A 13,450-nucleotide genomic window follows, 5' to 3' on the forward strand; every position below is an offset into this window, starting at 1 on the left:
AGTTGTTGTGTCTAGGGAAAACTGTAGGTGTTAAATTTGCCTCGATATAAACAATGACCCTTCATTGTTCTGGGCGTTCTTGAACACTGAAAGTCTGGGTCAGTTTGAGTTCAGCGTTTTCGTAGCAAGGCCGGTGTAACATTATTCGCTTATCGTTCACTCGTGCGCCACAAAGAACAGTTTGTGAAAAGATTAAATACAGCCCTTTCGTGCAATAGTGTGTGTTCCGTGTGATCTTTTTATTTTAAATAATGTCACTCTCAAAACCTACCACCAGTAGTACAGGCACCAAGGGTGCAAAATCTAATCATTAACCTCCAGGAGAGTGACTCGGAAATGAGTGAAATCAGTGACACGGAGACTGAGGAAGACGAGGAGAGCGGTGATGAATAAATACCTTCAAGCTTCTTTCAGGTATGGGTTTCTCGTATATGTTACAGTGATATGATATTATAATCCTGTGTAGAAATATTCACTATATTATTTCACTGTACTCATATGTATACTGTGCACGCATTATCAAAATAATGGAGACAACGCTGTCCTTCCCTTGCGCTAGCAGTTAGTTTGGCAACAGTGCAGTAGCACTGGCTGGGTATTGGCCGAACTCATGTTCCTTCTAAAAGCGTGCGCCGTATAGAACCAGATGATGCAAAAAATTGAAATGTTGCAAGACTTTTTGAAGTGTTGAAGTACATTGAAAAATTGGTGAATTGCAAGTGTCCCTCCTTCAATTTCATATAAACGACATTCTTGTCATTTGGTTTAGCCTGCAGAGGAAGAAAAGTGACATAAAAATATATACAGATACAATTATTAAAATAACGCTCATTTGGCCTGCTGTCCATCATTACCTGTCATTTGTAACTTTGGCATCGGTATCAGCCCATACCAGCAGTCAAAATACCAAAATACTTGCACAGAAGAAAAGAGTACAAGAAGAAATTGCCGAATCAACAACCCTCACTCTGCTTGAACATAGATAAAACAAAGCAGATTCCACAGATATTTTCATCCTTCTTTCCCATGAACTCTGCAATCGCCTGGCTCGGCAATAATTATTATATTATGTGGATATTAATCAGAACTTGGAATCTGAACCCTTCCAATGACAGTTGTAATTTTGCCATTTTGTAATCAAGGGTTCACAGTTTTAATGCCCATGGAGGCACATAGTGGGTCGAATCCCATTTTAAACTGTAGGTACAGTCCCAATTAGCCCATATGTGCATAAAATGGAATTAAAAGAAACCTACCATTTCAATATTCTGAAAAATGAGACTACTGTGATCTTAATTGTACCACTGATTTCTCGGATATGTTGAATTATCCTTGTAGAAATCAAAAAACAATTTTCACAATATACAGAAAAAAACCCTCTTGTATTCCTTTCAAAGTTTGTGTGAAATTAATTTTAAACTCGATACATGTCTAATAAAAATGATGAAACTATCTGTTGTTGTCCATCAGGCCTCAACGTAACCATTACAATACCTTTAGCAGTGAAGTGTATTTTTACTGAAAAAGAATTGCAAAATTGTATCGTGTCGGTTCCGCAATCTATTTCACAATGATTATTTATGTGCCTGTAGTATGTTTGCCAGTTTTCCACCTTAAAATTAAACTCTACAACTAAGTATTATTCTAAAGTAATGAAAGATAACTTTGGTAGTACAAGTATTATCAGAATGTTTTTTTTTTTTTACATGTAGAATCTGGCGAAGAAAGTACAAAGGGAAGTAATTCTCTTGGGGAAGATAACTGAAATATAAAAAAAGAGAAAACCATCTATTTTTATTCTTGTTTACATATATTTTTTGCTTAGCATAAAATATGCAAAATCGAGTTGTATTTAATGAGCTGTTTCATCACAATTAGTGCTTATATTTAGTTTTTCTAAAATATTCAATTCCATAAACTCCTGTTCTCATCCACCTTCTGCCAGCCAGGCACGTACGTAGAGATTGTGTTTCGCTGCTCCTTATTTGATACATGGCAGGAAGAGTGGGACAAGCTAATGGGGAACGAGCTTCGCACTATCAAGCCCACCATTGATGCATGTCTTTCCTCATCCCGTTTTAAATGCCGGCATAATTTTCTCGAATGTGCCAATTATATTTTCCTCAGGAAGGAAGATTTTATTGTTTCCTTACCTTTTGAACATGTTGTGTTTTACCTGTGCAGATCCCTTTACAACTTGCACTTTTAACCTTTTTCACGGGGCTCATTTCATCCTGTTTTAAAATTTTCATTAAGGGTTTCAGATTAAGGTGATTCCTCATACTTAGAAGGGTTCAAAATGGCCATATGTGACAAAGCACCCAAAAATTTTAAATCAGTCAATCCTTCTAAAAAAAATAGAAGGAAGGAGACCTTTTAAGGTCTAGATTGAAATGATCATCAATTTCCAGTCTGTATTTTGATTATTTGTTAATTTTCCATCTCTTCAGGTTAATCATGACAATGAAAAGTACATTAACTAGACGAAAGGAGAAATACTCATGCCTTGAAATCACCCAACATACTCAGCCACTAAGAGACAGTCATAATCATCCATCCACATCTTTAATTTGTACACCCTTGTTCAAAAAATGTGACATACTTTTGAGGTTAAATAGCTAAAGAATATGTATCTGAATGTGGCTGTACATTTACCTAGCTGCACATGATAGTTTGTATGTGATGAAAATGGATGTCCAATGCCAATGCAAGTCTAACTTTGTGTACAGATGTACGAGGGCATGCTAAAAATTAATGCCTTCTAATTTTTTTATTGGAAAACTGTTGAATTTATTTGAATAAAAGAAATGCAGGTAATTATCTAGAACTGTATTGTCCATATATACACAATTACTTTTCCACATAACTGCTCTGGCTTCAGCATATGTCTGCCAACGAGAGCCCAGTTTCTTAATGTCGTCACTGTAGAATTATCAATCTTGACGACGGAGCCACAGCCTCGCTTCTGTTTGCACTTCTTCATCAGAACAAAGGGAACTCCTCTCAAGTGTTCCTTAAGCTTTGAAACACATCATCTTCTATTAGGCGCATCCAGAAAGTAAGTTTCCCTGGGGTCATGCACAAAAAGGAAACATTATTTCATTCAATGATTTATTGCTACAGATACAGCACTTGTCAACATAATTCCCATCAGAATTCAGGCACTTGTCATAGCGTGGGACCAACTTCAGTATATCTGCATCGTAGAAGTCTGCCACCTGGGCACCGAACCACTGTGTGACAGCCATCTTAACCTCTTCGTCGCTGTGAAAATGTTGACCGGACAGGAACTTTTTCAGGTGCAAGAAGGGTGGTAATCACTGAGAGCGAGATCGGACTGTACGATGGATGATCGAACACCTCCCAACCGAACCTGTTCAGAAGGGCTGCAGAAGGCACTGAGCTTAACGCGTCGCTTATTCTGAATGGCTCGTTGAAATGTCCCCAGTGTTTCACATTAACGGTTAGCGTTCACAGTCTCACCTCTGGGCAGAAACTCGATGAGCAGGATGCCTTGTCTGGCCCAGAACACCGTACACATCACTTTTCTGGCTGACACAGTCTGTTTGAAGTTCGTCCTGCATGGAGATCCACTGTGATGCCAATGCATGGACTGCTGCTTGCTTTCTGGGGTGCTCTTTGCAGCCCACGTTTCATCCCGTGAAGATCCGGTTGAGAAAATTGTCATCATCATGGTAACGCTGCAGAAATATCAGCACCGTGCCCATGCATTTTCCTTTGTGTTCAGGCATCAGTTGTTTTTGACACCCACTGGGTGCACAATTTCCGGAACAAGAGGCATTTGGTAACAATGTCGTGCAACAACAACCGAGAAATCTGAGGGAAATGGCTGCTGAGTTCCGTGATTGTGATGTGACGATCCTCCAATATGCGCTGCTGCACCTGCTCCACAAACTCATCCATAACGGCCGATGGCCGCCCACTGCGCTCGTTATCATGGACATTTTGCCAGCCTTCGTAAATGTCCTGCACCAACGACGCACCATCTGCTTGCTCATGACGTCTCGCCCATACACCTGGCACAGCTGACGATGAATTTCGATCGGCTGTATGTTTTGTGCATTCAAGAACTTGATCACCAAAAGAACCTTACACGTGGCAGGAGATGGAATAAGAGCCGCCATGTTTCATCGCTGCTGTGATGCTACTGCGGACTTTCGGGAGGCATCTTCTAGAACATTCACTAGCCAGGCCATGTGCCTCTCACGCATGCGCAAAACCGGTTTCAATGTGCATGGCCTGCCACCTGTGGGAAACTTACTTTCTGGATGCACCTAATAGTTTGTAGCACTGAAGCAACTGTTGGCTAATGTCCAGTCTCTTCTGTTTCATGTCAGGAGTGAACTTCTGAGACACCCACCATGCAATTTTTTTTTGATATCCCAGATCTGCGATTATCGCCTGCACTCGCTCCAGTGATATATCACACAGTTGAATGAAAAGTTTGCCTGTCTTGTGTGACAGTTCTCTCGAATGAGTTCATCAACGTGATTCTGATTACCTTCACTAGTTGCAGTACGCTTCCTTTCACTGTTCAATGTCACACACGCGTTGAGAGTTCCTCTGCTGGGGTTTCATTACAAGCATGAACAGCCCATTGTCGTAAAGTACTGACATCTGCACATTCATCCCCATGAAAAGCCTTCAGTCTCCGATGAATGTCAATTAGGTTCACATTTTATGCAGTTAGAAACGCAGAAATAGTATGTTTACATGCTGCCATTTTCGTACCATAGTTCAGCACACCCTGTTTTTGTGATCACTTCAATCTCTGAAGATGAGAGTGACATTAGCCCTGAAATGCTCAGAAGCCTGGTTGATATCCCGATACAACCTGTTCATCATTCGCTGCCAGGAAAGCTTCAGGAGTAAATGTAATTGAATACTTGTATCTATTGCAGTAGTTAATGTTGTATTTTTTTGTGTCATTGTACAAGATTTGCAAATTAAGTGGTACACATTGCCCGTGACTAGTGAATTTCTAATTCTATTTTTTTATTTACTTTTTGAATTTTAGAAACTTCCAGAGCCATGCAGCCTGAAATTCTTAACTTGCCCTGCTTCTCAAATGTACAAAGGTTTCATCTCCACGCAGAAGGTAAATGTAGTGGAGTATTAATAATTTTGCAGTATTTATAGTTTGTTAAAAATTGATGTAGTTTTTTGTAGAATTTATTACCACTTAATTTAATGAATGTGCTGGCGTTCACATCACAACAGGACCTTGCTTCAGTACGTGACTACTGCATAGACAAAACTTCCTCAGGAACCAGATTTTTGTTTTAAAATAGGGTCTAAGAAAGTCATGAATCAAACTAAGATAAAGCTACACATTTTTAAAAGTGATCTTGTAACATTTAATTTATTGATTAATACAAGAAAAGTATAAAATAAAAATACTATTCTATTCTAATTAAGACTTGCACCAGAGTGACCTTCCTAAAGAAGACTCAATTATAACAGCATGTATAACTATGCAATGCTTTATGACTGAGTCTACCATATCGCTGCAGATTTTAAAATTTCACTAGCAATAGTGCAAAAGGATGTTTATTATTCTGATTTAATTATACACAGGAAACACACAAACATTACCAAAAAACACATACTGTGCTACTTATTTTTTAAAAAATGGTAATGGAAATTTCCAGGAACGAACCTAAAAAAAATTTTGAACTGAATTTGAAAATTCAGGCACCATGGTCTACCCCTGGACTGCATGCATTAAGCATGAATTTGAATTTATTGAACATACAACACTTTAATTACCCATCATGCATATTGGTGCTGTACAGTCATGGACACTTCTGGCTTGCAACAACTCCATTTACTTTCAATTGTATCATTACAATGCAGAAGTGTATGTGATGGTACATAACATGTGTGGTGAATGGGCCAGCAAATTGGCATAATTTGATTTTGATTGAGTATTATGCTTGACATAAAACCAACACTGATCAGACTATTTATTTATACATTATCTCAGTCTTTTGTTTTTCTGTGTGGTGAAATTTGTAACCAATTATAAAATTTAGTATTTTAGAATTTTTTTTCGAAGTTGAGATGGTCTACATACTCCACCATGGCGAGATAAGTTTTCACTCTTCTATTTTTTAAAAATAATAATGCTGGACATATGTGGTGTAAGCGGGATATTAATATATAATCTCATAAATCATTGTTAAGAAAACCTTGAGCAGTTCTCATGTAGCAACTTTTTCTAGCATGGAACGCGGCGAACAAAAATTATGCATCACTTCAATAATGTTAATTTTCAAAGTATTTCTTTAAGTATTTAATTTTATAGTTGTAAATGATTCAAACATTAAAATGTATGAAGAACTTTTTTGTTAGGCAGATATCTTGAGGCTGAGACTTTTGGAAGAATGGATTGCCATATTTTATTTGGTCTAGGAATTAATTTGTGGCGTAACGAGCGTATCGTCCCACAGTTCCGTGTATCCACACATGCGTTGAAAACTCCTGTCAGCGCGCATCATTCGTAGTATAGGGCAGTTGATTGACGCGTCAACAACAGCATTTTGTAGTCAACTGAACATGGCGCAGTTCGTGCCAGATAAAGTGTTTTTGCGGGGTGTTCTGCTTCATTACTTTAACATGCAGAAAAGTGCTACCGAAAGTCATCGTATTTTGGTGGAAGTGTATGGTGACCATGCGCTAGCTGAACGAACGTGTCAGAAGTGGTTTGCACAGTTTAGAAGTGGTGATTTCGGCCTGGAAGACCAAGAGCGACCTGGACAGCCAAAAAAATTTGAAGACGAAGAATTGAGAGCATTGCTCGATCAGGATTTGTGTCAAACGCAGGAAGAACTTGCAGAAGCATTAGGCGTTGATCAAACAACAGTTTCCAAACGCCTCAAAGCCATAGGAATGATTCAAAAAATGTCACATTGGGTTCCACATGAATTGAAAGACAGAGACGTTGAAAGACGAAAAACCATTTGCGAATTGCTGCTTCAAAGACAGAAAAGAAAGGGGTTTTGCATCGCATTGTTACTGGCGATGAGAAGTGGGTCCATTACAAGAACCCGAAATGAAAAAAGGCCTGGGTGAAGCCAGGTGAACCAGGTCCATCACAACCGAAACAAGATATTCACTGTGCAAAGGTTATGCTGTGCATATGGTGGGATATGAAACGTGTGGTGTACCATGAGCTGCTGCAACCGGGTGAAACTATTAATGGAGAACGTTATCGACAACAATTAATGCGTTTGAAGCAAGCTCTGGCCAGGAAACGACCAGAATGGGAGAACAGACATGATAAACTTATTTTTCAACATGATAACGCTCGCCCACATGTCGCAAAATCGGTCAAAACCTATTTAGAAAATGTTGGATGGGAAGTTTTACCCCACCTGCCGTATTCACCAGACGTTGCTCCTTCGGACTACTACTTGTTTGATTGCATGAATAACGATTTGATTGGACAGCGGTTCACTTCTTCAGAAGATATCGAAAAATGGGTCTCTGACTGGATCGCTTCAAAGGATGAGGACTTCTTTCACCACGGAATCCGTAACTTGCCTGACAGATGGGCGAAAGTGGTGGCTCGCGATGGACAATATTTTTCTTAAGGTATTTATGTATTTTGTGTTTGAACTACAGCTTCAATGTGTGCGTAACAACCGCACGAATTAATTCCTAGACCAAATAGATGGATGAGCAGCATTTAAGAATAAGGTTAACAAATGCTCGTAATAAATCTTAAGTACATAGAAAATGAGACTGCATGTTTGCAAGTTGAGCTCCCCCACAACCTAATGCCTAGCAGTCTCACCTTCGTGCAAGCAGTTCTGGATTTGGTTTCCGGTGGGAATTAGATGTTGACCCCATTATCGTAAAGACACTTGGGTAGCTACATGAAAGCAATAACAACAAACCTCAGTCTTGAAAACATGAAAACAGCTGTGATTGGACACAATGTGCTGACAACATTACCCAAAGAACAGGCCGACCTCCATGGCAGAGTTGGTAGCACAGCAATCTATGACACCCGGTGTCCTGGGTTTGAATCCCAGCCTAGGCCAGTGTATTTTTCATCATATCATCACTCATCATTATCTTCGCAATTAGTCAAAAGTGGTAGAAAAGCGAAGGAAAAAATAAACCTAATCAGCCAATCATTCATTGCACAACGAAAAGCTGCTTAAGAAGCCTTAGTTAGCCCTCTGCCAGCTGTTTGTGCCACTTCATATGCATGATTGACATAGAAATAATCTGTTGTCCTCCTTCTACATAGAGAAAGACTAGTTCTGATTATGATGTGTTCTCTTTCAGGGTGAAGATGAGGTAAAGGATTGGAGAGGGCTCCTAGAAGAGTCAAGGTTAGGCGAGGAGCGTGCCAGTGTCCAAGGTAATGAATAAATAGAACATATTTTTTATGCAGGTTCCTACCAGAATATAATGGAAATCCTGAAAAAAATCATGCAATTTTTAAAAAAATTAATCATAGACCTGAAGGAGTCCTGAAATATGAAATTTGGTTGTTGCACATTCCATGGGTATGGTTCCTTCAAATTCGTAAACACTAATTTACTACAAATATTGTTACGTAGGATTTTTTTTTCAAACTGGAATCTGTAGTTTAATATGCATATTGCAAATATATATTGTATTTCTTCAAATCCAAGATGCCATCTAATGTAACTTACGTATTGTTTCAGCTTTTGACAAAAATAATAATTACCTCCAATTTAAGACACACAAATACCACTACTTTATTAGAACAGTTTTGTACTATTTCATTTACATTGTTTTTACATTAGTGTTGCATTGTTACATTTTCTGTTAACAATACTTCAATTGTCATTACCATTTGAACAGGGATTTTTAATTAGTGGCATTGAAGATGACACTATTGGTACTTTCACCATCAGTAGAAGTATCTGATCAGATGAAGTGTCAGATTCATCTTTGCTTGTATCGTCCCGCAATAAGTTGTCCTCTGTCCCATTCGTCAGGCAAAACATTTTGAAAGATTTGGCAAACTGTTCTCTCCAGGTATCAGAAATTTACTGAGCAAAAGTCGAGGCTTCCGCACTTTTATCTTCTTATGTGTCGATGCGTTTATATACACGCTATATGTTTGTTTCAACTTTATTCGATTTACTGTGGCGTATATAGTCACACAGACGTTTGGTGAGATAGTTCTAGCTGTAGTAGAAACAAAAAATAGTAGCAAGAGAGGAAAAACACGAAAAAGAAGAAGACGAAATTATTAGTTGAAACAAACATAAAGCGCCTATATATACGCCTTCCGCACTACAGCAGCACAATACGGAGGGGGTTATACTGAATTTAACAAAAAAACGTACAGTAGCGACTTGTTCGACAAATTCCACTCTTAAGGGGTTTAATCTTGCCTGAAGGTGACAATGCAAGATCCAGGAATGGGGAGCAAGCAAATGAAAACAAGTTGATGAGATTTGGATTAGGATGATGAAAAGATTGGAAAAGCGTGAGTACAAGAAAATAGGCTTTCATGTCACCCCGGACATAATTCGCGAGGCTCGGGAGACGTGTGACTTTGAGTACGAAGTGACGTAAGCAGGTAGGGGGAAGGAAGGGGAAATTTTAGGGCAGGGAGTGGAATCTGACAATTTCCTGCATTCTGCGAGAAGGCTATCCAGATCCCTCATGGACGAAGTGAATTGCGTGCGTCTTTTAACTTTTCAAGTTGAAATGTTCTTTTAAGATTGACTTTTTAACTTATGTGGTTTTACCAAGGGATGGTAGTGGGGATAGAAGTTCTAACAGGATTGGGCAAGTTTTTACGATTCCTTTTCTACCATAGTGTTTCCTATATCCTTTTTCGTTGTTTTTAATTTAATTTGACATGGCTATGTAGCGATCTCGCTAGTCAAGAAGGAACCTGATGAAGGGCACAGTTGATTCCTGAAACGTTGTTTGGAAATTGTACATACTCACCAATCTTAAGTAAAACAAGTTTAGTATTTTTTAATATTACTTATTATTCTGTAATTGTGAGTAATTCGCACACCCACAGGATATGAGTTCATGTCAATGTTCAAGGATGCCTGAATCTCACAGTATGTTACTTGCCGATCTCTCTCAGTCATTTCACGCACAGCATCAACATTACTGGCAACAACAGACGTGGATGGACGACCTTCACAAAATTGAAAGCTGAGAAATGTGCGATCACGCTGGAATTCGGAAAACCAATTGTACACAGTCCTATTGGATGGTGCTTCATCCCCAAAAGCCAAATGAAGTCGCTCGATGCATTGTTTCGGTGTTAAACTACATTTGAAATCATAAAAAATCATTGCCCGATAGTGTTCACGAGAAATTTTCATTTCTCACATGAAACTACTACTTCAAACTGCTGTGAAAAATAGACGAATAGGTTTAAACAAACAATCAAAAATAATTTAAACATGAAAATGCTCTATTCTTCTGATTTTTATAATAGCGGAACACTAGCTCCACTGTTGGTGGTAATTTGCAGAAACTTTTCCAGCAACCCTCGTATACATACATATACTCGGATGTGGGCACATCTCAATTTTCAACATCCCAAACCCTGTAAAAGAATAAGAAGAAAGTGCACCTTAGATTTGAAGGAATATGGTAGTGTAAATCATGTTATAGTAAGCTAAAACTTTATGTCTAGAACAGGAAGGTCCAGAAATTTATATTAAAACCCTCCGGAACACCTGGGAAAGTTAGGGATCTATTTCAATTAGGCAAGATGAGCATTATACAGGGTTAACCTAAAAGAAATAGACAGTTTAAATGATTTATAAATTGAAATTTCTTTGTTACATCAGAAAGCATTTAGTACTGTTGCATAAATAAAGTTTCAAGTTTACGACCTCCGCTTTTCTTCATGATGACAGCATCACATGAGTACCCTTGACGTAAGTGGAGCAGTATGACCGCTAGCCAGGTGAAGAAGGCTTTCTGCATGATAGAATTTGCAAAAAACAAAAACTCTTCTTTCTGTAAAACTTTGAAAGTGTCTATTTCTTTTAGGCTAACTCTGTATATTTTTTTTTCTATTTGTTAGTTACTTTACTTAGGCTACTCTTTAAGGTGAAGCAGGGAGGGGGTGGGGGCAAGGAGCACCTAGAGATGCAATTCAACAGAACATAAACCACTGTGATTACATTCGATTTCATGGAAGAAGCCAGTATTAATCTGTAATGGTATTGGAAAACTTTCTGACAATTTTCTCAGTGTAATATTTTAATATGTATTACTTCTAACACTGACATAAAACTGCAAGGGTGTTGTTGTTTTTTATGCAAGCTTTTAGCATTTTTGTATGCAAAGTGCAAGCTTTTCCATTAGGACCCCACCCTCTGCTTGAGTATGTTTATCAATTTAAGTGTGTGGTAATACCAGAGGTGTGTGTGTTTGCTGCATAGATTATTATCTGTTTACTGTTGTTTTTTTTTTTTTTACAATGATTCCATTGAAGGGTAAGGGGAAAAAAAGGAATGTCCATTTAGTCTCCGGTTGAAAATGGTACACCCAACTTTCATCTCCGGTGACAATGTGAACTAGAAAATCCTCACCCTCCTCTTTATAACACCTCAGCAGCTCTTGACATGCGTCAACCCGATGGACTTTCATTTCCTGCGTCAGCTGTTGATGAACCCACCTGGCTGACCCTTTTCTGTAGCAGAGTTCATCATGCACTATGTGTTGTACTGAACCGAAGCTCATATTCAGCAAGGAATCCATTTCAGCCAGGGTGACATGCCAGTTTTGCCTGAATAAACCGATCTGCTGCAGCTATGTACTCCTCTGTCACAAGTCGCTGAGCCTGACCCGGACGGGGAGCATCAGTCAATAAAGTCGTACCTTCTGTGAATTTCTTGCACCAATCGCAGACTTGCCGCTATGACTGACGGGCGTCCCCATACTTCATCTGCATTCTCCGGTTTCACACCTTCACTCCATAAGAATCGAATAACTCCACGCTGTTCCTGCTTGGTGCAACTGTGTAGTGGTGCCGCCATCTTGAATCACCTGTTACTCACAACCAACCCCACGTACCGGCATTGCTTCGTACTATCAGCTCGGAAAGACGTCAAGGACTGTGTCTGCAAATTTCCAAAGGCCTAGAAAGAAAAAAAAAATTTAATGGCACTTTTGTGGTTTTCATTTGATTCTCCCTCGTATAATCAATCAATACCTTGTAAGTAGGACTGAACCAATACCAAGTATCGGCCAATACCAGTGGTATTGGTATCAGAAAGTATTGGCTGGAATTCGTCTACTGATACCAGCCGATACTTTTCTGGCATTTTGATATTTTATGAGGTCCGTAAAAATGCACCTGACACTTTCGCAGTGTCTAATTATCCTGAAAATTATGCACAATTCAAACTTTATTTTTATTTTGCACCAATTTTGCACAAAAACTATATTTTGTGATAATATCTGATATAATTCTTGAATATTCTTAAACAAATTTCTTGATATTTTGATGCATATTATTGGAGAATATTTACACACCAATATTGATCAATATTTTGTACAAATTTTAATTATTGCAATTTTCAGGTTTCGGTATTGATGGGAATCGGTAAGAGTATCGGCATCTGTACCGGTATCGGCTCAGCCCTACTTTAAGTCTTTATGCCAGTGGCGTATGCTGGTTCAAACGAGTGGGTAATCTCCGACCCTTGATCCTCAAACTCCAAAAGTTTCCATGTAATTTATGTCAGGATCCATATTGGATTTAAGAATATTGTGTCGGAATGTTTGTCTTATTGCTAACACCACAATCAATTAATTCTCGTTATTACGTGTAGAATGTCAAATAATAAAACAAGACTGTTATAAAGCTATAAAAAAACAGCCTGTGAAATATAAAATGAAAGACGTGCACTAGTGAAATAAAAACCCGCAATATTTATTTAAGTGCAAAATTCAACTTACTCCAGGACCCGATTACTTGTGCCGTACCACATCCAAAGCACGCTGTTTGCCCAGTTGCACGTCAATCGTGTCTGTGCGAAAGATTGCAGCTAAGGAAGTTATGTGACTTTTGGATTTTTCATGTTGGGCACAAGCGTTGCAAAGATTACAGTATCCGCCACGCGTCCATACATTCTTTTCAGCCCCGTAAAGTAAGCACGGCCAACAAAAAAGCAAAGCTTATTAACTCTTATACTTCCTGTCAACCATGGTGTTTTGTCATAATTTGCTTGCGAAAATGCCTCACATATTCCCGATTTTTGTCTTTGTGTGTAGAAATAAGTTTAAGCGATGACACTGGACTACCTGTATTAACAATTTGCAACTTCTCCTGAAAAGATCTTGTTCCAAAAGGTTTCACCAGCAAATCTTGTATCACATCCATTACCCTTTCTTTAACACAGCACTATCACGACAAACACTAACACCTAAATAAATAATAAACACGAAGCCA

General features: G+C 38.6%; 1 protein-coding gene across 3 annotated transcripts in view; it reads left to right on the plus strand.

The window, feature by feature from the left end:
* The window catches only part of LOC145984901 (uncharacterized), a 70,598-nt gene that overhangs the window by 16,201 nt on the left and 40,947 nt on the right, over positions 1 to 13,450 (plus strand). For all 3 annotated transcript variants that reach the window (XM_083118277.1, XM_083118275.1, XM_083118276.1), the window contains exons 4-5: positions 5,039 to 5,119; positions 8,320 to 8,395. In XM_083118277.1, coding sequence (XP_082974403.1) covers positions 5,039 to 5,119; positions 8,320 to 8,395 — 157 coding nt within the window. The remainder of the gene's footprint in view (positions 1 to 5,038; positions 5,120 to 8,319; positions 8,396 to 13,450) is intronic.

The sequence above is a fragment of the Lepisma saccharinum genome, chromosome 3 (assembly GCF_977018435.1).
Source record: "Lepisma saccharinum chromosome 3, izLepSacc3.1, whole genome shotgun sequence".
NCBI classification, from domain to species: domain Eukaryota; kingdom Metazoa; phylum Arthropoda; class Insecta; order Zygentoma; family Lepismatidae; genus Lepisma; species Lepisma saccharinum.